Consider the following 25823-nt stretch of genomic DNA (forward strand, 5'->3'; position numbering starts at 1 on the left):
TTAGTCTGTTTATGTCCTTTCTAATAATAAATCCCACACTGTGGAAGGACAAATCCAACAAGGGTTGCGCTTTGTTTTTCAATCTGGCGGCCTCGCACTGCTAAACGTGGCACGGCAACGACAAACAGCAGAAAGTTTTGGTTAAGTCGTGTCTGTCTGTTTGACTTTCACTTTTTCTGAACAGCTATTGTTGCTAAGTTGATTCGAATTGTTTAATCCAACAACTAAAATACACTGACACTGTTTTACACTGAATGAACTCAAGATAGGAAATAGACTTCATTTGAGTGATGATTGAACTGAAACTCAACAATTTGTTTGTATCATCATTCAAATGTCCACATGGCATTTTTCATATATTCAAATGCTTTACTAAAACTATATGTAAATAAAATTTAGCTAATATAGTTGTGTTCTATATGTATTTGACTAATATGAATGATGATTCATTTAAACTTCATCAGAGTTTTGAATCAGTTGATCGAAGTGAATACTACTACTACTAAAGGTTATATCCAAAACATTCTTGCAATTCGTGAGACACTTAAAACTAGTTTAATGACATTCTTTTCAGGAAACTTACTGGCCAAATAAAAGTGCAATAAAATCATCATCATATTCATGATGTTGCTTAAAGGGATAGTTCAGATATATTTAAAAATATCCTTAGTCCGCCAAGGTTTATAATGTTTGTGAATGGGAACCCAAGTAAAAAAAAAAAAAGAAAAAAAAAGCATCCATCCATAAAAAAAAAAAAAAAAAAAAGAATCCATATGACTCCAGAGGAGTCATAATAAAGGCTTTTTGAAGCAAAGGGATGCATTTTTCTAAGAAAAATATACATAACTAGCTTCCGGCGTAAGACCATATGCAGAAGTGGACTTGCGCCAAATGAGTAACCCGTGACGCAATGATGCAGGAACTAGTATCATAAGCTTAGACGCCTCTCACGGTTCAAACAAATAGGGCTGTGCAACAAACTCAAGCTCCTCTTCTCTTATATCGAAATCCTCCGACATTTCTCTTTAAAATTTCTCATTTTAGACTTCTAATTTGTTTAGTATGCATATGGTCGTACGCCGGAAGCTAGTTATTTGAATTTATAAAGTTTTAAATATGGATATTTTTCTTACAAAAAAGCATCACTTTACATCAGAAGGCTTTTTATTAATCCCCTGGAGTCGCATGGATTACTTTTTTATGGATGGATGCATTATTTTTTACTTCAAAACGCGGCCCCCCATTCACAACCATTATAAACCTTAGAAGACTAAGGATATTTTTAAATATATCTCCAATTGTGTTTGTCTGAAAGAAGAGAGTCATATTCACCTAGGATGACTTGAGGTTGAGTAAATCATGGGATAATTAGAATTTTTGGGTGAACTATCCCTTTAAAATAAATCACCACAAATATAATATGAAAATGTGAAATATTGCCCAGAAGTCTTCTGAGTGAAAAACCAGCCCGCAGCTAAATGGTAAAAACATGTTGTTCACTTCCTAGCCACATCTGAGTCGCACCGGCAGAAATCAGGGCTATGATTCATTCCTTATTACTCGCTGACTGAGTCCCACCATAGGCATTTAGCAGTGGAGATAGCCAGTTTCTTCAAAACCGCCTCACCTGTGTCAGTTTACATTGTTGAATGCTGTTTTGTCTGGCCTTAAACATCAGCAGGGCTCTTCACGGGAAGGCAGGAAGCATTGGTAATAGCTCTGAGACCGGGATGAGAACCAGGGCTGAGTTTACAGAGACACGCTGCCTCTCCTGGGCATTCGTTTCTGAGTGCCTCTATTAGTGTGTTGTGCTCCTGGGAAGCAGGTGACAGATAAGTGGAGAGCGTCACACATTTTAATAGAATTTCAAAAAGATAACTCGATAATCACTTACTTTTTTAATGAAGTCGAATTGCTTGTTTTAATTCCGGTTGCATCGACAGTTAAGCATCAGCATAAAATTGAATATGCATGATTTTGGAAGGAGGGGGAGTCGGGTGTAAAAATGTGCAAAGCGCTGGTGTACACAAATGCCTACAACTGCAGAAACAGATTACAAAATGGGAATTGATTAAACATTATTTCTGTAATGATCCGTATCATGCTCTATCATCTCTGAAAAGCAGCACAGCTCTACGTTTCTGCAGTGAGCGTAGCCGGCACGAACGTGGTGCATGTTCATGCAGATATTTGTGTCTGCAGAGTAAATGAAATAAATAAGTAGCCGGTTTACTTGTCGGGCCTCATCAACATTAAAGCTCGTTCTTCATTAATTGGATGAATTAATTTGGAGCCGTTTGATTCAGTTGTGAGACGTGGTGCGTTGCCCGTCCCTCTTTACTAATCTCTGTCAGGTTGCATTTATAAGTGGAATTGAGTGACCTTTGGAGGCAAAGATAGGGATGAAGAGATCTGCGCAATTTGAAAAGACAATGTCACATGGTGTAAATGCGATACATGTAATAAATGACATTCAACCTTTCACACACGATAAGCTTCTGCGGTCCATAATGCGAAAGATGCGTGCGCTTTGACTGTTTAGAATATTCCTCCGATAGGTCATCTCACTGCTCTCAATTACGAGAGAGAAACAAACCAACGTGTGATGCGTAACCGCCGTGCCTTACGATGACAGAGAGGATGTGGTGCAATCGGAATATTGCCATGATTATTGCAGTGATAATAACATTGCAGCAATTAGAACATGAGAAATGAAGGCGCGGCCGTTATCACTCACTGGTATCAATCATGCCTGGAGCCCCATTAACCCGAACCAGACAAGCGATCCTGCTCTGGGTCAGGCTTCTTGCCAGAACAAATCATGCACTGCCTCAAGTTACAGAAGGTAGCCTGTATTTAGCCTGGGTGGTACAGTACAAAATACAGGAATCTGTGCACTTGAACTTTTCTTAGCGACCCAGAGGAAATTTGAATGCACTGAAGTTGCTCTTTTCAAGCTTAAAAGAGTTCTCGATTATGTTCGGTTTGTTTCAGATGTTTCCACTGAATGTCTGTTGTAGTAAAGAAAATAGACACAAGATCTCAGAGATCTCAGTAGTGATTTTTCTGTTTTATTTGAAGACCTACAAATATTTTTAGAGGGATAGTTCTCTCAATATATTACTCTGTTTTTATTTATTTATTTTAAAAAAACAAAACAGACTTTTATATTTTATGAATACAAATATAATGAAATATTTATTTTATTTTATACTCTACATTTTATCTCTAATTGCTAGACAAATGGACAAACATGAAACATTGTGAAACAAAAAAGATGATATTTTGAAAAATGTTGAAACTGTAATGAGGTCAGTTTGGTCCAAAACAACACTGTACCTCTTTGATTTTTGTTGTATGCATAAAAATTAATTTTCCACAGAAGAAAAAGTCATACAGGTTTGAAACTCATAAGAGTGACTAAATAATGACATTATTTTCATATTTTGGTGAACTATCCATTTAAGCACATTCAATAAGACCAAAATTGGTATGATAAACATAACAAATCTCCTTTCGCAAGGAATTTCTTTTTGTTGTATGCATAAAAATACATTTTTTACAGAAGAAAAAGTCATACAGGTTTGAGACACATAAGGGTGAGTAAATAATGACATTATTTTCATTTTTGGGTGAACTATCCCTTTAAGCACATTCAATAAGACCAAGGCGGTATGACAAACATAACAAATCTCCTTTCACAAGGAATTTCTGAATCACGCAAAGATGCAGCCTCTGCAACGTGATGCTAATTTTGTAATTAGAACAGATGATGCAAGAGGCTGTCTTATCCCCTGGAAAGCCGTCTCATGGACCCCTGCACTGTGTGATTGATAACGCCGTTCGATACATTTCATTTCAGAGTCCAAGTCAAATGACAACTGCTTGCCATTGACCAAAAGCAATCTTTTTAAACGGGACCCTTTGCTCAGTATCTGATGGAAATGATTCCCCCCACCCCTCCTCTGCCTGGGTGTCACAGTCCCTAAGGGAGGGTGGGGTTATTGATTGGACTTGAATATATTGTACACTCTGTGGAAACATCTGCTGGTAATGTTTGCTCCCTTCTGCTTTCCCTAAACCAGCAGTAGTTTATGGAGAATGATACAGGACACATTTAAGCTGAAACTAATTCAAAATGAAATTGAGTGTGCTTTCAGTGATGTGTCCTGAAGCCTGTGTCTAGGCATCTCGCACCATGCAAGTAATTGCATTAACCAGACCACAAGATAACAGTGTATATGTGGTGCCAACTGTGATGCACACCAAAAAACAAAAGAGTGAACCCATAGCCTTATTTGTCATTTGTGTTTTTATTTTATTTTATTTTATTTTATTTTATTTTATTTTATTTTATTTTATTTTATTTAGTTTTATTATTTAATTTTTTATTTTACTTTATTATTTTGTTTTTGTTTTGTTTTGTTTAATTTCATTATTTAATTTAATTAAATTTTATGTTTTATTTTGTTTTATTATTTTATTTTTGTATTTTATTTTATTTTATTTTATTATTTTATGTTTTATTTTATTTTGTTTTGTTTTGTTTAATTTAATTTAATTACATTTTTTTATTTTATTTGGTTTTTGTTGCGTTTAGTTTTATTTCATTTCATTATTTAATTTATTTTAAAATTTTTATTTTATTTTATTTTATTTTATTTTATTTTATTTTATTTTATTTTATTTTATTTTATTTTATTTTATTTTATTTTATTTTATTTTATTTTATTTTATTTTATTTTATTTTATTTTATTTTATTTTATTTTATCCAGCATGAGCAAAATGCAAATGTCTACATCTTAGAAATGGCCAATAAAATTATATTTTTTTTATCTGATTGTTTGTTTGCTTATATAATTAATTATTTATTTAAATTCTTTCCTTCATTAATAAACATAAAACTAAAATAAAAATAAAATAAAAATGTTGAACAAATAAAATTTTCTTTTTTATTTATCATTATTTATATTTCATAGCTATTTAGATTTACATAGAATGCACTTCAATGATACGATTCTGTATCAGAACATCTTTTTATACGTTTTCTAGTGGCCAGCTTGCGTAATAGGTAGTGACCAAAATCACTCCACCATATGCCAAGAACTGCTGCTGGGTCTTTATCGTCCTGAAGGAAGAATAAATAAATAAATAAATAATAAAACAATACTGTCTGTCTCCTCCATAATCCCTACCACATGTTTGCTTTGATGGTTGTGGGGGGTTGCGGGTCTGCGTAATTATGCTACCTCATCAAACCAGAGATGTTTTGTTGCCATTATTTTTTACACTCACAAGTGTGTAATAGATGTTTTTCTTAACTCTCTGTTTCTTATTAAGCACTCTCATAGTAAATGCCTGTTTTACACGGGGATGCAGTTTCTCTGTTTTTGTGGCTTCAGATCACATCACATACTTAAGCGTCTGGGGGTGGTTTCAGCACTCCGTGATTGTTGGTGATAGTGTACAGGTCTGTTTCTTTTTTATTATCATTTTGGAGATGGGGGGGAGGGGTATTAACAAATTCAAGATGTTATTTTTATGATTAGCATTAAGATTATAAACAGGAAGAAAAGACTTTAAAGTTTTTCTCAATGACACAGAAAGACCATGGGTGGCTACTTCAAAGTGAAATACCTTTCTCTAACAGGCCTTAATGAGTTACAGCGTTTAACAGCCTTGACTAGCTATGCTGTCTGGGGAAAAGAAAACAATCTATACCCTTACCATAGATGCATGTCTGTTTATGAAGGACCTATGCGTTTATTTCCGATAACATCTTCTCTACACAGATGGAGCTCTGATTTTTTATGGTTGAAGGTCCTTTGTAATAGCCAGAATGAATTTATGAGTAGCCGGTTTTATTTTTACAATTAAAATGTTATGTGGTTTGCTATTTGAATGAGAAATCTGTGGCAAAAGCCTTGACAGTTGAGTACTGCAAAAATAACAATCTGCCATTCTGAAACACCACATGAAAAACAATTTAAACCGTTATCCTGATTCAACAGCTACTTCAAAAGGCATAAGATTTTGGCTCTCAAATCAAAGGGACGAGCAAAAGAACGTCTGTTTAGATAAGAGCATTTACAACATACTGCTCCGTCGCGTTGTGCTCGCAAACAAAGATGGATAGGCCAGAAACAAGTCATTTAATTAGCGCTGGAACCCACGTCTTCGACTCCGGCAGCCAATTACACATTCCAACGGCATCTGCAGGTCCTATTTCACGGGAGGAAAGCAAATCTTCCCTGGCTCGGCTACATACAGTACATCTTTTCTCTTCCATTTAAGAGAAGGTAAATAGCAGAGATGGACAGCTTCATTAGACAGCATCTGAGGAGCAGGCAGGGCGGATTGTCGCTTAAATAGTGGGCTTTTACTGGAGGGCTAACCGGCGACCTCAGATCAATTACAGCTGACATTATTGTTTGTCGTGAGCTCTTCCAGGACAGAGGAGTAGAGGCAGAACGAGCCCTGGCTCTGCTGAAAATGTAATTTTCCTCCTCTTTTGCTTTCATTCCACAAACAATAAATCACTCAGTTGAAGAGATAATAAAGTGCCAAGTAGGAGCTGGTTTAATTTTTGTCAAGGGAAAGCTTCCTCCCTCACAGGATAATGCAGGATGCTAGTGCTCTGAAGGCCTGCTTTCAACACACAATGGCTGCTTCAATCTGTCTCTTTTTAAGGCCCACTGGAATCAAAGTTCATCGCTTTGACAATAATATCTTAGTTCTTAATTCATGCAAATTGCAGCAGTTTATCGTTTTTTGTGATATTTTAGTGTGTGTGTGTGTGTGTATATATATATATTTTTATTTTTTTATTTTTTTTTTCAGTCAAACCAAAATGTATTCAGACACCTTGAACATTTCATTTGTTAATACAGTTTATTCACTATAGTTTAAAAAATGGTAATAAAATATGACAAGATCTCAGAGTGATCTCAAAATCTCAGACTGCTTTTTTGCTTTTTTATTGACTCATATACAAGCATAAAACAGGCATATTCTAAGATAGTATGACATATTTATATTTATCTAATTTTTAAATGTAGCCTTAGGACTAAAGTTTGAATTTATATATAAAAGCATTTGTATCTTGAAATAAATATAAATTAGCTGCTAAGGTAAATTAATTTTATCCTTGTAATTTAATCAATAACCTGCAACAGAAAAAGGCGTCTTTATTAAATAAAAATCTTTATTGACAAGTTAAAATTCATTAATGTTATAAAATAGCCTTGACAGTGTCTAAAGGGGTTTTGTTTTGTGGCAAATTTGTTGAAAACCACAAATGAAGGAAAAAGACATGCAGTTGATGAAACAATGTGACTGCTTCATCAGACATCTGGATTCTAGACATCCATAGTTCATCGCCTTTCAGTCTGTCTGCAAAGCCTTTGGTGGACCTCTTTTAGCTTGCATCATGTTTTCTTATGCTTTTCAATAGGCCATTATGGCTGAAACATCACTTAAGGACGGCAGAACATGAAAGGAGGTGGGACGGGGAGAGGGAGAGAGATTAGGCCCCTGAGAGCAGTCTGCTACTGTAAGCCTGTAGTCATTCACACACGCAGAGTTCTGCTTTGTGGAAGTCGGTCAACACAACAGACATCATTCACCGCCAGGCTGATAAAGGACACCCATTTAAATGACAAAAGCAAAGTCATATCAGACTTTAATACGTTTCTCCACTCTCTTGTAAATGTTGATTTCCTGAAATCCAGTCAGATCTTCTTGAGCGAATCACAAAGGCGCGCCGGCACTCAATCCGGCTCTCGAAAGCTTTGAAAGGTAGATACGTGCATGAATGCCTCTCTCAATTTGTTTCGACGTGGCGCTGTAAGTATCCTGCAATCACACGCTGGCGCCGTGGCAGGTTTTAATTGAGTCCGGTCCTGCGAGTGGTAATTGATTCAGACTCGGCACTCAAGGAGAGACGCCTTTACAAGGTGCTGCTTGGCCTCTCGTTCTTTTAATCTCCGCCTCCTTTTTAATGTCAGGGAATGTGTTTTCCCTGTGCATCTGCTGGTCATCTTTCTTATGGAAATGTACACTGAGGAGCGTTGACACTGAAGGGACCCCCTCCATCCTCCCTTTTTTTCTTCTTCGTTTTTTCTGATGTAGACTGTCTCACAGCCCTTGGCCACTGATATTTCGCACGAAAACAACTCACTGGATTATCCCTCTGTGTCTCCCGTTACCTTGAGCCAGGCAGGGAAGTGTGGGATGGAGCACGGGGCCGCCCGCTCGATCGGATCTACTGCGAACGCTCAAGTTTTCTTTCAAGCGCTCGAGTGGTGCCTTTGACCGCCTGAGACCGAAATTTCTCTCAGTTACTTTTGATCCTTTAGTTCAAAGTCAGGAGTGGGAGTGAGTGGGTCTTTAGTTCAGGGACACACACCAGGCTGTGACCTTATTTGTGTGCATATGTCCTTTGAAAAAGCGGGACAGCTTCCTTTCTACCCATTTAATCACTGTCTAAGAATGTAGCACAGTTCGCATTAGTTATATATATGAGTTTAACAGTACATTCACGTGTCATCCTGCAGGATCTGGTTTTCCTCATCAAAATACTTTGAATGTCTTAATTATTTCAATCCAGCGTAACTATCAAGGACTTTAAAAAAATGACGTTATAAATGCACTCTGTTATACAAGTAATGGAGTTTCTGGCACAAATACTCGTAATTAGCTTGTAGGCATCTCATGATACACACTTAGTTTTAATTGGCTCATTTTTGCTCATTTTAACTAATGCCTTTCATGTTTGCCTTATTTTTCCTCAGATATTTTGAATGCATTTACTATTAATGGTGAAATATTTCCATAATTTTTCTCTTTCCCAACATAATAAAGATTAGTTTAAATCTCACAATTACTAGCTTATTATGACTGTAATCACCAGAACGCTATATATTATTAACAGCGATATGTATTATTAACAACAAAAGCGATTATTTATGTTTCTAATGACCATAATGGCTTGAAAATATGCCACAATTATTTTTTTGTAGTCGTCAATAGCATTAATATAATACACTTTCTTATGTGATGATCATTATTTTATGAATATTTACTCAGTAAGCCACGCTGCTCGCACGATAGGTCACGTGTGAATAATTCATGGCGTTTCTCTTTTAAATCTTCCTCTCTTCTACAGCAGTACGCTTTCTTTTCTGTCACACACGCATCTTCCATTTGCACACAACTTAATGCCAGAAATGATTAATTAATCAGCTACTTTCCCCTCTCATCTTCAGGCTTGGAACTGCCGTTTATGATGATGCCCCACCCCCTGATCCCTGTCAGCCTGCCTCCCGCATCCGTCACCATGGCGATGAGTCAGATGAACCACCTCAGCACCATCGCCAATATGGCCGCCGCAGCACAGGGACAGAGTGCCCCATCCCGAATGGTGACATCAGTGATTAAGGTAACCCACAGCGCCGTTCTCTCATTGTGTCGTGCACATCTCTCATCAGCCATTGGGGGAAGGTGGAGGGGGCTGGGTGGTGCGCGATCCGTGCTTTCATACAGCATTGCAGGGAACAGTCTGTCAGACAATAGCCTGGGAAAGAAAGCAAGGAAAGGATGTAGAGAAGGGGTGGGGGGGACGGTGCCTCAAAAAAAAAAAAAAGAAAGAAAAAAAAGCATGGATGCTTGTGTGTCCATTGAGGTGTGTTGCTGAAACGAGTGTGTCATGTAATGGCCGCCCTGGCTGTGTTTGTTTTTCCTGTTGGCTGTGCAGGAACGGGTCCCCGACAGTCCCTCCCCTGCCCCCTCTCTGGAAGACGGCAGGAGGCCGGGGAGCCGTCCCTCATCCCAGCGCAGCAGCAGCGTCTCCAGCTCTCCCGCGCACACGGAGAGCTCCTCCGACAGAATGCGTATGTTCACCTCATAAATCTCTCTCCCACTCTCTTTGTCTCTCAATTTCTCTCCCTCGTCTCTTCCAGCGTCTCCGCACACCGGCGCACATGCATTCAAGAGCTACTAAATTCCGCACTAAAAATGCCTCTTGTTAAGAGCGCTTTCTGTTGTTTTCAACAGATGGCAAAGTGATATTAACTATCTTTTTTTTTATCTTTAAGTTTTGCTCTGGCTCGTGTTGTGCAAAGACAGACCTCAAATGTTTTCATCATTAGCTGTGTCATAAAATAAAAACAATGTTCTTAATCACTGTGAGGGCCTGTATGTATGTTTCTCGTCATCTCTGAAATACGCTACCATGTTTTATGATGTTATTCTGGAAGAGGAGTCTTAATGAGTAACTGTTTATTTTGATTAAAAACTTATTTGAGCTCCAAAAGTTACATTGAAAATCTGGGGTTTGAATCTGGAAATATGTTGTTAAATTGATTTTAAATAGAGAATTTGTGATATAAAATAGACTTTTAGACATAAAATAAGACTCTGCTCAATTCAAAATCAAATCATTAAATGTGTGACATTGATCATGTGAGCAACTTTGTACAGATGGTCAGATGATCTTGCTTCCATTAAAGCTCAATATGCTCTTTAGATCATCACAAATCATGTGAACTTAAATCAACATAATCAGATTTTACACAAACTCGTGGAGTTCATGTAGCTCCAGCTCTCTTGTTGTTAAAGCAAAACCTATTATTTAATTAATTGGTTATTTTTTTATTTAACCCCCCCCCCTTTTATTTAACCCCCTGCCTTTTTTTATTCATTAACAGATTTTTTTTTTTTTTTTTTTTGAAGTTCTGTCGCCTCGTCTCAGATGTTATAGAGAATTGCACTGAGAATTGCACACGCCAGGCAGAGTGGCAAATGTGATTTTGATTGACTGGCGCATTGATTTGGAGATGAGGTATACCACAAGTCACAAACAGTTGAAAGCCAAGGACGTATTCACCTTCTCTAGTCACTGGACGTCGAGGGCACTTTTCAACTAGAATCATTATTTATCACTCGAGGTGTTTTGCGTTGTCAATTGAGAGCGTGTGGAGATGGGAATAATGTGTTTCTGTGTTCTCTCCAAGCTGTGCATCAGAATGGACTGTCGATGAACCAGGCATTACTGGGCCTGTCTCCCAGCATCTTACCCGGGCCTAAAGAGGGCGACCTGGCAACTCACGACATCGGCCATGAGGCCAAAAGAATGCACCTGGAGAAAGGTCAGAGTTCAATACCTAAAACCAATAAAATAGCTCTATTATTTTATTTTATGGAAATATCTGTGAAACACTTTAGTGTATGATGCTGCTGTTCAAAAATCATGTTATTGTTTTCCATGATACTTTTTCATATTACACACTGTTAATCTCTCTTTTGTACCGAAAACTTGGTCAACAATGTTTGTTTGGATGGTAATGGGGTTTTTGGGCAAGTATTCTTTAAAGTAACTTGCACTATTAATTAAATAGCTTAGTATGGAAATATGGTAATCACTATAGCTAGGCATGTAGCTTGCAGAATGCTATATACTGTTCAAAAGTTTGGGGTCAGTATGATTTTTTTTTTTATTCACTCTCTTAGATTCTTATATTCACTCTGAACAAAAATAAATTAATAAACACAGGTGGAGTGTCCATTTAAAAATTTTAAGGACACAAATTTAGACATTGATTATGATTCTCAGATGCCCTTTTACTAAAGTACATCCAAACAAATCTCTAGCTCTTGAGTATAAAATTGGAGGAGGCTAAACATTTGACCAATTTCTATACTTTTCAGTTTTCACTATTTACTTTGGTAATGAAAAAAATGAAGCATCCTTTCATATGCTTTGCATAAACACGAAATGATGCATATAATAGATTTGAGAATTCTCTCCAGGCAGAAGGCAGGGCTGGGGAAGTGTTGGAGAGGGTGATAATGACATTAAAACCACGGTGGAAATCACTGGGCTGCACGTCCCCTGCTGGATCTGCCCGGAGAGGAGGCGCTGTGTAGGTCTCTCCCATAGACCGAGCAAGCCTGTGAATCAAAGTAATTAGCATGATTATATGAATTTACAGGTCAGACCTTAGGTGTGATGGGCGGGGGGTGGAGATGAGGTGTTTGTGTGGGTCTTAGGGGGATTGGTGTGTGCGGTCGATGTGTTTTGTTCAGTCTCGATCTCACGTTTCTGGTGACTGATTGTTTACTATACGAGGCCGCTGACATCTTGGCCTGTTTATGATAACATTATCACAGTACGTGTGATTCATTTTTTCCTATCGTTCCCCAATAGAGATGTGGAGATGGATCTGTCTAATCCCCCAGCATGCCATGGTTCCACCAGCCCCTTAAGATATCAATTGAGTTAGATTGGTCCTGATTCTCTCCGACCGAGTGAAAATCCACATTGTCTATTTGCATCGCTGCTGCATTATCATTCAGACGCTTGGCATGCTTAATATGTCACTCCTCTTGATTAGAATCCAAAGCTCTCTAACGTGTGCGGCAAAGGTCTCGGGCTGTGGAAAACATTTTTATAAAATAATCCATTAATGCAGAGGAGTGCAACTAAATTAGTTACCAATTTGCTGAGCATGAATTAATGAACAGAGCTTCTCCTGGCTCCCAGAGTTGTAATTTTCATAATAACCTCAGACCTTTATTTGGCAGGTTGTTTAGTTTTTTCGTTTGAAGGTTTTCATTAGTCTAATGAGGACTGTGCAAGGGCGAGCAGTCAGCACAATTTACATGAGGAAGCTATCATAATAAATGAGGCAATTTGAATAACACGCACAGGTTTATGCCGCGAGATGAGAGAGATCGTAGCGCTGGATCTGGAGGTAACCAATACATTAGACCAACTAATAACCAAAGTAATCCCAATAAAAGCCTTAAGTGAAGGGAATAAAATTAATGATAGATATATTGAACTGTAATGATATGATACATGATGCATTAGATTAATAAAATAAATGTGCCCCATTGTTAAAAAGGAGGGGCTCGTCTGGCTTGGACTGATTTTGTTTATGGGAGCCTTTTTAATTAGGGTTGTTCATTGGATCAGTTTGTTTAGACAAATGAGATTACATTCCAATGGTTTAATGATATTTCTCCACTTGTTTGATCTTTATGGTCATGGCAGAGCATTAAATTAATGCCACGTCGTGCACTTTCTCTTCAGTGCGAAATATTACGATTGAGATGTTTACGTCACCTGTATCCAAGCAGGTTAAGGCAGCAGATGAGTTTGGGACAGTTTTTGTGTCTTGTGCATTTAGAATATCACTTCACATTTAAGCAGTGTCACTTGAGCAAGAGTGCTGTTGTGATAATGGATCCGCACAACTGTGTGATATTTCCTCAGTAAACAAGAGGTTAATTTTTAAATGAATGTTCCTGTTCCTAAATGAATCAGGAATTAATTAATCTGTTCGAGTAAATGATTCAGTGACTCGCACAACAGTTCAATAAACAAGAAGTTAATGTTAAGTAGCTTAAATTTTAGACACAATTTTGCCAATTACTTTCTGTATTTTTGTTATGAAACTAGTTCCCAACAAAGTCAAAGCAAAATCGCTGTGTGTTTCCAAGCAACACAGAATAGCGTTGTTTTGTTCCTAAATGAATCAGGAATTAATGAATCTGTTTGAGTAAATGATACAGCGACTCGCTCATAAACTCGCTTGTTTTGTTCCCGAATGAATCAATGTATTTTGAATGAACTAGTTTAGTTAATGATTCAGTAATACAGACAGTAACCTGTTTTGTTCCAGAGTAATTAGTTGTTTTGAACAAATCGGTTGACTGAATGATTCAATGACTCATTCATAAAAACACTAACTTACTTCATTACTGAATAAATCAGTGTTTTTCGAAATATCTGTTGTGTATTGACAATATCATAAAGACAATGAACTTCTCGATTTAAGACTTGCTATCACTCTCAGTTAATAAACAAAAAAGTTCTACAAAATAATATCATTACTGTATGGTGTCCTTCATCTCTGTCATGTTTTGACAGCATATCTGTGCAAGTAGAATTTTAGACCACATTAAGTAGGGCTTTACCTTGAAGTGAAGCAAAAAAGCGAACAGTTTGCTCACATTTATTATAAAGTCTGGACTAATTGAATTGCTTCACAAAGGGAATCTGTCAGAATTGTTTTTGACAAGCCTCGCTCTTGTGAAACAGCAGGTAGTTGACAAACAAGGAAATTTGAAAGGCTCTAAAGCCTTTGGCAGTAAACTCATTTTGGACATCAAACATTTAACATGGTTCCTCTCCTTGGGGGAGCTGCTTGTGAATATATCCACATATGGGCGGGAGCTGTAGCTAAGAGCCGCACAATAACAACACTAGAAGAGTAATTTATGGGATAATAACTGCAAACAGTTTCTCTTGCCCAAAGGAATAGTAGAGGTTTATTTTTACCAAATGAGAGCAACTCTCATATAAATTATTCCTGCATTATTGATCATAACAGATGAGTCATATATGATGACATTGATGTAATGTTGATACCGCATGGCATGTTTAGTTATGTAAAATTTGATTTGTGTAAAGGACGTTCATATTGTAAAAATGCACAAACAGTTTTTCTAGTACTTTTTTGTACCACATTTTTTAAAATGCTTCAAATTGTCCTAAGTACTGAAAAAAAGGGGGGAAATGATCACGTCTGGTCACAAAATAATACATAAAGCATCACATCTGATTGAGTATTGCTACAAAATAATCGTGATGTCTTAATTTTACAAGTGTATATATGATTATTACCCTTTTCCCCTTTCGTAGTTACCACAGTATTCAAATACGTAAATGACCACATCCTCATCACAAGCATATTGTGTGACTTTGAAGAAACATTGTACCGTCACCGAGTCTCTCTATTGACAGTATATCATGACTTTGGTTATGCGAGTGATTGATGCATACACCCCCTCCTCTGAATTCAGCATTAAATGTGCGTGGAATAATCGGATCTGATTTGGCCAAACAGACAAGCGCAGAGATGCAGTCATATGAATAATGGAGCATGGCAGCCGTAGTATCACTCCGATAATTTGCCAGCTGGTCAGTGAATGGCAAAGCATGTGTTAGCCATTATATGATTTCATCATAAAATACCTCATCCCAGAGAACATCAAAAGATGCGAAAATAAAAGTTTGTTGCTTTTAAAAACTCAAATCAAAGAGAAAAATTGAATCGTTAAAAAAAGTGGTGTACAAAAACCATGCTTTTATACTTTTAAGGTTAGTCTGACTGCATGACCACATTGCATTTGTGTATTGTAACTTTCAAATGGACTAACGTTATAAGATCTTGGATTTTCAAGTTTCACGACATTAAACTTGATAGACATGAAGGGAGTGGGGAAATCTACTGTGATTATTTATTTTATTTTTTTTTTTTTTGTATCTGGCAGAATTAGATATTGTTCTTTCAGTGCAAGAATGAAAACTCATTAGATTGCTTTGCTGATGTAATTGTCTTCACAAACCCCAAGGACAGAGGCTTTATTTCATTTAGAGTGTAACGCTTGAGAAATAATCTGGCTAATTTCACTTAGCGTACTGCAGGAAATTGTACAAATCCGGTGGACCTTTTGAACAAAGTAAACATTATGATGTTTGATTCATGCTGTATCATATGGCATGATTATGAAAAGAGGGATGTTTTCCACTTTAGTAGTCTGTAAATACAAAAATGAACAGGAAGTTACTTGTATGGAAGACTATTTCTGCCTCACAGTAAAAATAAATTAAACAAGTAATTGTGACACAAGTTTTAAGATAAAGTCAAGATTGTTAGATATGAAGTCCCAATTGAAAGAAGTCACAAACTTTTGATCAAGTATCTAGATTTCTTGTAATGCCTTACACTGATTTGCATTTGATCATTAGGTTTGTTGGAGAAAGAAACCAGAAACCAAAACTATTGAGCGAGGAATACAGTAGTTAGTTTAGAAATGTTTCTGGTCCAGCAGTTTTATGACCACCATCTTGCATCGTTATAGAGACATTGGTTTTTGCTTAGCAAACATGTTATTATACAACACACCTCCGGTTCTTTAACTCCATGTCTGATCATGGTAAACTTGCGCACTCTCCTTTCATCAGACACACTTGCTTTCCAAGCATGTTTTCTATCGTCTTTTTAAGTGTCCTTGCGGTTCTGGCTTCAAAAGTGAAACGGACTGAGGCTTGTGCTGACTCGGCCGACTTTTCCTAAGACAAAAGGCTGGATCATTAGCCATGGGGATCTGAAATGTGACTTGGCAGACAATCACGGTGTATGATCAAACAACTTGTCAGTGTGTTCTGTCGAAATGAAGGGGTGCAAAAAGAAAGAAAAAAAATCATTCAATAGAGGATCAATCAAGTTTGTGAGCAGCGAAACAAATAGTGCTGATGATGCAAACGTGGGCCGTCCCTCCAGGACACGGCGCTTCATTTGGATATTTGTTCTCCCTCATGAATGTTCCATTACGTGATACCATGGACTGCTAATCACATTCCACAAGAAAGACAGTGCTTTTAGGAATGTTGAAAAGCGAGTGGTTCTTTCTAATCTTTGAAATGCCTTAAAAGTGACAGAATGCTTTCTCCTGCCAAGATGTAAGGCTTAGATAGAGAGATAAATATGCTGTGGTCAGCTAAGAGTATCTCACAAGCAGAGAGGCAAATTTAATAATGTATTATCATTCACTAGAGAAGGTGAAATCTCCTTGTCCATCACAACACGCCAGGGCCGTTTTATGTTACCCTTCATTTCAAAGGGAGCAATGTGCTGCAGAGACACCTGCTCTGATAAAAAGGAAAGATGCAGCTCTTGGCCTAGAGGGTTAGGGCTTCGCTTTTTGATTGCAATGGTAGTTCCACCGTTTTCCTTTCTCCCAGTTTGCAAGTGAGTTTCTTTTTGTTTTTGCACTACAAGGGCAATTAGAATGAATGTGGTTCATTGTGCAGCATGGACAGTCTCTTTGTGAATTCTAAGGACATATCCGAGCATCTGCCCTTAACGGTATGCACACTGCTGTGAACATATTTATCATTTGCTTGCCCTTGGACAGACGAAATGTAACAATTAGCAATGCCGTTTATGCTAATTCGCGATTCAAGATGCAAAAAGCTTAAGAACAACTGTTGTGTTAAGGTAAGGCTGACCCAGATGTCCTAGACATAACAATTAAATACCTCAAAGGTCATTGTTTTCTGTGCATGTCTTTGTTTTGTAAACATCATGTTCTCAGGCTGATCTAACAGACGTAACAATTAAAAAAGATGTTTTACTGACATAAAACACAGATTTCACTTTGTACATCTGTCACAAATCTTGTTAAAGGGATGGTTGACCCTAAAATGATAATTCTTTTTTTATTGTTTGGACCCCATTGACTTCCAAAACATCTTTCTCCTGTATTCTGCAGAAGAAAAGCTAGCATACTGGTTTGGAACTGCACAAGGTTGAGTAAATGTTATAAATTCATTTTTGGGTGAAATATCCCTTTAATGTAATATTGGTGCAGTTACACAGTAATGCAGCTCTCTTATTAAGCTGCTGAGTTTAGGGCAAAGTGTGTCAAATTTTACAATTTCACTGTTCCGTAATTATCAACGGATACTTAGGGCTGTTATATCCTTTCACTGTGAACAAAATCGTTCCTAATAAAAGAGAATAGGGGGTGGAGAAAAACTGCGGGAGGACTAATTCTCTTCTGTCTTGCAGCATTTGAAAGCTTGCTTAAGTGTTCCAGTCACCTTGACTTTGCAGCCACAGGCCCGGAGATGCTGTTGCTTATCCCGCCTAACCCCGGCCTGTCAATTAGGTGTTTAAAAATTAATCTCTTTAACTGGAAATACCATGCCAGCTTTCTTCCATCTGTAAATGGAGTGTTATTAATTCAAGCTGCGCAAAGCCAGTGTTATGAATAATGTTATCAAAACAGATTTCCACACGTTTAACACATCACCCGCTTTTAAAAATCCTAAGTATTTTTTTATAGCTGTGAACCAGACACAAATGGATTTGCATCCATTTTCCTCTGCTCACGAGGGCATGAGAGACACAGAGAGAGGGCGTCAGATGGGGGGCTCCTAAGCTCTGCTTTTTAAAAAGTTTACATTTACATTTCTTTTTGTCTTTCATCTTCAGTCTCCAAAGCGGCTCAGTACATAGAGCCTGGATTAGTGCCAGAGTCGATTGTCGCCCCAAACATCCTCATTCCCTGCAGGATTGCTGCGAATCACATTAATATGTCTGCCCGTCTTCGACGGAACGCACTCCACTGTGATCAGACCACAGACTATCTTCCGTTTCTCAGTGTTCGAGTGCTTGTTCTATCAAAGCATTTTGATTATGTCGGGTTTTTTACTCCTTGTTTGAATTTCTAATGTCATTGTGTGTAAAATGTGCAAGGCATTTACATATTGGCACTGAAACACATTTGTTTCTGTGTAAAGACAGCGATGTGCACGTTCATAAAAGATGTAGAAAATTCAACCAGATGTGAGCTGAGGGCAATTCCAGTTAACACAAATAAAAGATGTCCACACAGTCCCATCTCTAGAGATGATTAGCACTAGATTGCGCAGGAGGCTTCCAGAGTGTGATTGTAGTAATCTATCTTTCAGGTGTGCACCAGTAAGCATTCAATGATCAATAAATGGACTCAATCTGGGCTGATTACTCCTGTAATGCATGCTAATAATCCCCCCCCAATCCCCCAAAAATTTGGACTCTAGACTGCAACATGTTTGATTTAGACCTTAGTGATCATCACCCCCCACATAGACCGTAAACAAGACCCTCCACTACATACGAGTCCTGCATATATTTGCTTTTCAAAGGCAATTAATTCAAAGGCCTTTGAGAACATTAGTTACTCATCCTTCTTTACCTTTATTAATCGGGTTATGCAACCCTCTCTCGCCAATGCTTCATTCACCACTGAGGAGTGTCTGTTTAAGGCAATGATGGTTGTCATTGTATGCCGAATGTGGCCTTTCTGTAGGACGCTCACTTGAAGAAACAAAAGTAGTGGAGGAGCTTTTTTATGCAGTCATCACAGGCAGTCAAGCCTTTAATCCTCAGCGGTCCAATAATGACATCCCCTCTGCATTTATTACATGGAGGAGCATGGAAAAACGCTGACTTTGAACAAATGAACACTCTGACCTTTATGCAATAAATATGACACGGGCTGTATAAAAGGACAAGATATCTTCTTTTGCTGGGGTTTGCATCAGAAACTCTTTGCCTTGCCGCTGCTGTATGGCCAACCACAAGAAAACAAGATGTTTGTGACAGTACTGCATATGAAATCGCAAAGCATCAATATGTGCAACACAAAAGAAAATATTTAGAAAAATGTTATTTCTGTTCACAATGAAAGTCAATGGAGTTCAGTGTTGTTTTGGACCCCATTGATATGAATTGTTTAGACAAAAACATTCAAAGCATTTTTCAAAATGTATTTTTGTGTGTTTCGCAGGATAGGTTTGGATCGAGGGGGTGATTAAATGATTATAGAATGCTTTTTTTGGGTGAACTGTCCTTAGTTTAAGAAGATTTTTTCCATGAATTACAAAATATGACAGAATCGACATAATTAAGAACGGCGTAAACAATGCGATAATAATGTAATCAAACAGTGTAGCCATATTAATGCCCCAGTGCATGCTGGGAAGAGGGGAAAAAGGGATCGAACCACAAAAGCACAGGTCTGTTTGGACTAAGAATAAAATGCATTATCCGACTCACCTGTTATGTTGGTTCGAAGTATATAATGATAGAAACGCTGCATTCAAACTTGTGTTGCTAAAAAACGTAAGTTGTTAGATCTTTAAAGTAGGAAGTAATCCAAATATTACCAAAGTCTTATTTTTTTCATTATTTATTTGACCTAACAATCATTTTATGCTCTGTGGATGTTGCTTAAAATCTTAACAGTTTGTGGTTTAATCGCCTGCTGTAGTTAGTTGCAGTCCTGTAGGTGAACTGCTCACCATAAAGGCTGCTTTTGTTTTTATCCCTGACCGTGTGCGACAGTTAAGGATTTATGAAGATTTCCACCCCTTCGCCTGCCCATCTGTGCGGCTGTCTTCAGCGTGGCCTTGAGAATATGTTTCAATTTATTAAGCCAAACCAAAGGACTCATTATTTCAGAAGAGGGGCGCGGAGTGACACACAGAATTGGTTATTAATGGAAAGTCTCTGCCACAGGGCAGTTGAAATTTAATGATATCCTACAAGAAAATATGATGGTGTCACTTTCCCAAAAGTCATGCGAAATGTCAGCGTTTTAAGGTCCCGACGCTAATTTTATGCCCGTGCACAGTAATGTTTGGGAGCGCGTTTAGGAAACACGGCCCAGTGCCTGTGCTGATTATCCCCCTCACCTTCCTTGTGCTCTCAAATGGGTTTGTGCAGCAAGCGATTTAATCTCTAAGTGTAGGGAACATTAGTGGAGAGAGAGAGAGAGAGAAACACCACAGTGCATTTCTCAGAGATAAGGCTTTCCAAGCCAAATGTTACCTGTTAATCCAGGGCCGACCGACTCCAGCACTTGACTTTGACTCTCAGCAGGAATTTGGTAATGGCTAATTTTCATCTCGGAATTAAAGAGCAGAAAAGAGCAAAGCCAAGTGGGTGTGAGCAGGGTTAGCGGTTCTGCGGTAGATAGCTGGAACAATCCCGTAACACGTATGTATCCATCATGCCCATATGCACAACATATGCACCTTTAAGTCATTCTAAAGGAATTTGCCCACTACGGATCACAGCACACATTTCTCACTGTGGTCTGCATGTGTACACATGCTGTAAAGGTAGAATTGCTTTCCCTTTCATTGCTTTTGGTTTTCTTTCTTGTTTTTCTGTTTTGTTTTGTACCCTAGTTACAGTGCTTGCAAGGCAGTGATGTATTGATATTCTTCAAACATCTGGTTTAGGGGATTGTTTTCTGTTAAGGGTCATTTGCACATAACCAAAGCTTTAAAGCTTAGCTAAAAATTGGATATTTTTCTATTGCTGCCTTGTAAGCACTGACATTTCCTTCAGGGAATGCGGATCTAGCTGTGCTATCTATCTATCTAGTCCGTCCGTCCATCCATCCATCCTATTTGACACCTCAATTCAAATTCAGTTTAAATTCATTATAATATTTGCATACTAAGCTGTTTTAAGTCTTTTCTTTCTTATGCGTTATTTATTCATACTGCATATTACAATAAATCTCTACCTTTCTCTAACATTTCTAATTATTTATTTTTTTGTTAAAGGGTTAGTTCACCCAAAAATTAAAATTCTGTCATTAATTACTCACCCTCATGTCGTTCCAAACCCGTAAGACCTTCATTCATCTTCGGAACAAAAATTAAGATATTTTTTTATAAAATCCGATGGCTCAGTGAGGCCTCCATTGACAGAAAGATAATTAACACTTTCAAATGCCCAAAAAGGTACTGAGACATATTTAAAACAGTTCATGTGACTACAGTGGTTCAACCTTAATGTTATGAAGTGACGAGAATACTTTTTGTGCACAAAAAAAATAAATAACGACTTTATTCAACAATATCTAGTGATGCGATTTTCAAAACACTGCTTCATGTAGCTTCGGAGTTTTACAAATCTTTTGTTTCGAATTAGTGGTTCGGAGCATGTATCGAACTGCCAAAGTCACGTGATTTCAGTAAATGAGGCTTCATTACGTCACAAGTGTTTCGAAAATTTTCAAAATTTTAACGGTTCACCACGTGAACTTGTCGTGACTTTGGCAGTTAAGTCTTTACTTTGTTTTTTTATGGCGCAGAATTCTGTTTGCTTCATAACATTAAGATTGTGAACCACTGTATGTGAGTAACATGAGGGTGAGTATTTAATGACAGAATTTTCATTTTTGGGTGAACTAACCCTTTAAGTTCTTTTATTTTTTTATAGGACAGTAAGAGTACACAAATATCCTTGGTTCTCCTATATTTAATCATCATTCTGTTTTAGAGTTAGTGATACTTTTACATTTTAAAAAGTTTCTTCAAACTGAGCAGTAAGGAAATGGGCTGCAGGTGGACACTGACACTTTAAACGTAGGCGTATAAGCTTTGGGTTAGGTCATTAAAAACAGTTTGCTGTTGAAATATTTAATGGAATGCAGAAGAGAGAGTAGATGATGCAGTTTTAAAGATTAGCCTCTGTGTAATGCACTGTTGTCTCCATTTATGAGACTGAAAGGTCATAAGCACTCCCCTGGAAGGAGGCAACTTCTTCAGCCCCATTGGCAGGTCAAATAAAATGTAATTGTCTGCTGTAGGTAGCGGCAGCCTTTGCGGAGAGGGGAGCTGACATCCTCCACGTTTTAAACATTCAATTCTCCTGCTGCGAGGAACACAGGTTTGCAAGGACACAGGCTTCACCTGTCAATATATCACAGTGACTGGCTAGCCAAATGCTGCAATGCTTTTCCCCTTCTCTCTCTCTTTCTCTCCCTCCTCCGGCTCAGTGCCTTCATTGGAGAAATCAGCTGAAAGGTCCGCTGGGACCTCAATTCAAACACTGCAACTTGCAACATATGGCACATTTTCAGCTCCCAAGGTCAATTAAAGCTATTTATTGAGAGAATGTTGCTAAATTTCCCAAGGTTTCCACTCAATTCATCGCAGAGTGCCTTGTCTATCATATTAAAAATCAGTTGAGTGGTTTACACTCTCCTTGTCGTGACTTTCCATCAAAGATATCAAAGGCTTTTGAGAGTGGTTTGAGACATTTTATCTTCTCTTATCGCAAACATCTCTTTTCGCTCTCCCCTTTTCCTTAGCACAGCTCACAATACAAATCTAATAACATGTAAATTGGAGATAAGCCCAGATCCCTCCAAGTGATATTTTTTTACATTCATAGTTTGTCAAGTTGATTTCTGAGCCCCTGTTTTAGCAGCACAACACATAAGGACTGAGAGAATTAACAGGAAAGGTGATTTATCATTGCTACCACACTGTCAAGGACTCCCACTGCTGCCACGGGAGGGAGGGACAGCGTGCGTGTGTGTGCTCGAATGTTTACGTGTGATTGTGAGTATGTGCGTTGTTTTAAATTATGGCATTTCATTCCAAATGCGTCGTATTTACAGCGTCCCATTTTTATTTGCGGCTCCTATTATCCAGCGAAACAGTTGCGCATGAAATGTTATTTGTGACATGGCTGACCTAAAAGGATTTCATAAGGATTTCATTTTTGAGGCAGAAAGCTGCAAACGGACCTGTCACAGCTGCTGCTGGCAGCCCCGGTGGAGAAATATCACCTGGAAAACACAGCTCTCTCCTTCGCTCTCTTCATCATGCTGGCGTCTGGCACTGTAATTAAGTCCAAGTCAATGATTCTGGACCAATGGCAGGAAATAAACAGCTAAAGCCTGGCCAAAATGGAGTGCTCGAAACAAGAGAATGCTCACAAACACAATTGCGCTCAAGTGTGGCAAATGTAAATGGAGAATGACCAAAAAAATGGCAAATTTCGGTTATTTGAGAGCTGAATTGGTCATTTGAGATGAAATGTGCTGTTTGTTTTCTAATGCATGACAGATTGTTTCCTAGTAACAAAGCAATATGAACCACCCTGCGATCCAGCATTGTGTTTGCGGCGAGGTCCTGCTGAGTCTAAAGCAGAAGTTGGTTTAAGCAATGATGTATTATTAATGCCAACACCAAATCCAGGACTACGGTGGCTGCAAACCAAATACGAGCTTCTGACATCCAATTCTCCTCTATTGTTTCTCATTTACTGATTCGCTACATGTTTGGCATCCAAAGAATCAGAGCCATAAATGAGACAAAGAGAAGAAAACATACTGTGTATACACAGTACTGTATATTCTGTTATGTAACAATTACATAAAATGAATATAATTCACTCTGTTTGCACGATCTGTTAATGCTTGCACAAAACTATGCCATCGAACAGCATTAAAACATTGTTTTCTTTAATTATCTTTTGCACTTGATTACAAGCAAGTGCAAATCCATCATTCGACCGCCCATTGTCGATAATGAACCGGAGTAAAATGCTAGTTAAATTGGGGAGAGATTGGAGGAGACCCTCCATGGATTCCCAGAACTCCTCTTGGCCTTTCTTCCGTCCAAGAATTTCGAATCGTAAAGTCTTAATAGTGGCGGCTGATATTCAACTGTTGGTTGGCTGAATGTTTCCAGGGCATTTGCAGATGCTCGGAATAATCTCTTATGTTTTGCTGCAATCTGCTGCGGAGATGGTTGAAATAAATACTTTAAACTAATTAATGTAGGACCAGCTGTTACCAAGCTTTGGCTGGCGTTAGTGAATGCTGATGGCAGAAGAGGGGCTCCTCAAGTCGTGCCGTGTTTGTGCATGATTTAGGGAGTCAGATAAACATTAATTCTGAATGAGAGCCTGATTCTGGGGTTTGATACTTCAACTGAAATGCATGAGAAATACAATTCTAGGCTTTAAAATTACTAGTAATGATCATAATACACCTTTATAATCAGTTGTGTTATCTTGTAAATATAATATAATATAAAAAATATTGCATAGTTTAATCAAAAACTCACCCAAAATTAATAAACCATGATGTATATTTTAATTAAATATGAGGTATATAAAAACAATGATTTTATTTTATTTTATTTATTTATTTATTTATTTTTTTACAGATTTTCTCATTTAGATTTTATCTAAATTCAGTCCGGCAGTGAATTTATGCATTACAATATTATAATATACAGTATAAAAATGGATATTAATTTTGAAATTAGCTAAAGATTACATTTTCAAGTGTTAAATTATTAGTGTTTTATAGATTAACATTAAGTAAGTGTTAGATAACAGCAAAAAAAAAAAATGGGGCAAATGAGCATGCACAAAATGGTATACACATTTATTTGCGCACCCCTAATAGATAAAATGGACTACACTGCATGTATATCAAAAGACATTATCATTTCTTCAATAATGCATTACATTAATAGGACATATTACTGAGACATTCTTCTTGGTTCTTGCCATTTAGACAGTCTGAATCATCCTGTTGTGTTCTGTTAGTTGGTGACATGCCCTGTGTGTTTTCTCGTTTTGTAGCAGGCAGACTTATGATGTGATTGGCAGCACGCTATGACAGCGTGAAGATAGTGTCAGTGCAGGGCTGTGTGGTTTAAAGTGAGTTATGATAGTCTGTGTGTACATGTTTGTCCATGTGTGTGTGGAGATGGATTCAGGGGGTTATGAGGCCTTTACGTGTGTGTAGTGATGGATGCAGGCCTATGATAGCCTGTATAAGGCTGTGGCTGTTAAGATAAATGTGGAGTTTTGATGGCCTGTGTGTAAGTGTGTGTGTGTGTGTGGAGATGGATGTAGAGTTATGATTGTCCGTGCAGCAGATGGCAGAGGTCTGCCCTAACGGAACTGATGAATGGCAGATGATGTCATCAGAGCACTGACAGGCTCTGGTGGCTGTTCACAGGAAGTGAGCAGGAATCTGCTTTATATTTCAGCCCCACTGGACACCTGCTCAGTGTCCGCACTCACGTTATTTTCTTTCAGGTCTGTCTGTCTATCTATGAAATGCAACTTTAATTCATGGAATTATTAAATAATGAATTATAATACTTTTGTTAAATGCAACCAAAAAACGTTTTTGCACAAGCACAAGCAACACCAAGGTCATGTGTTTCAATTCCAAGAAACACATAATATTAAAGTGTATTGTAAATGGATTTGGATTGGAGTATCTGCCAAATGCATAAATGTAAATGTAATGCATATTGATTGAACATGTTTACTACACTATAGAGAGGATTTAATTTTTTCATTATTTTTTTTCTAACACGAGGTACTTTAGATTACTTTCATTTACCAGCACAATGTTTAATAAGTTG

The 25823-nt window shown here is 37.7% G+C and overlaps 1 protein-coding gene across 6 annotated transcripts in view; it reads left to right on the forward strand.

Annotated features, from left to right (window-relative positions):
- dachd (dachshund d) overlaps nucleotides 1-25823 on the forward strand; it is a 121976-nt gene that overhangs the window by 76546 nt on the left and 19607 nt on the right. For all 6 annotated transcript variants that reach the window (XM_067409644.1, XM_067409645.1, XM_067409648.1 and 3 more), the window contains 3 exons: nucleotides 9268-9440; nucleotides 9756-9891; nucleotides 11014-11148. In XM_067409644.1, coding sequence (XP_067265745.1) covers nucleotides 9268-9440; nucleotides 9756-9891; nucleotides 11014-11148 — 444 coding nt within the window. The remainder of the gene's footprint in view (nucleotides 1-9267; nucleotides 9441-9755; nucleotides 9892-11013; nucleotides 11149-25823) is intronic.

This window comes from Chanodichthys erythropterus, chromosome 14 (assembly GCF_024489055.1).
Source record: "Chanodichthys erythropterus isolate Z2021 chromosome 14, ASM2448905v1, whole genome shotgun sequence".
Classification (NCBI taxonomy): domain Eukaryota; kingdom Metazoa; phylum Chordata; class Actinopteri; order Cypriniformes; family Xenocyprididae; genus Chanodichthys; species Chanodichthys erythropterus.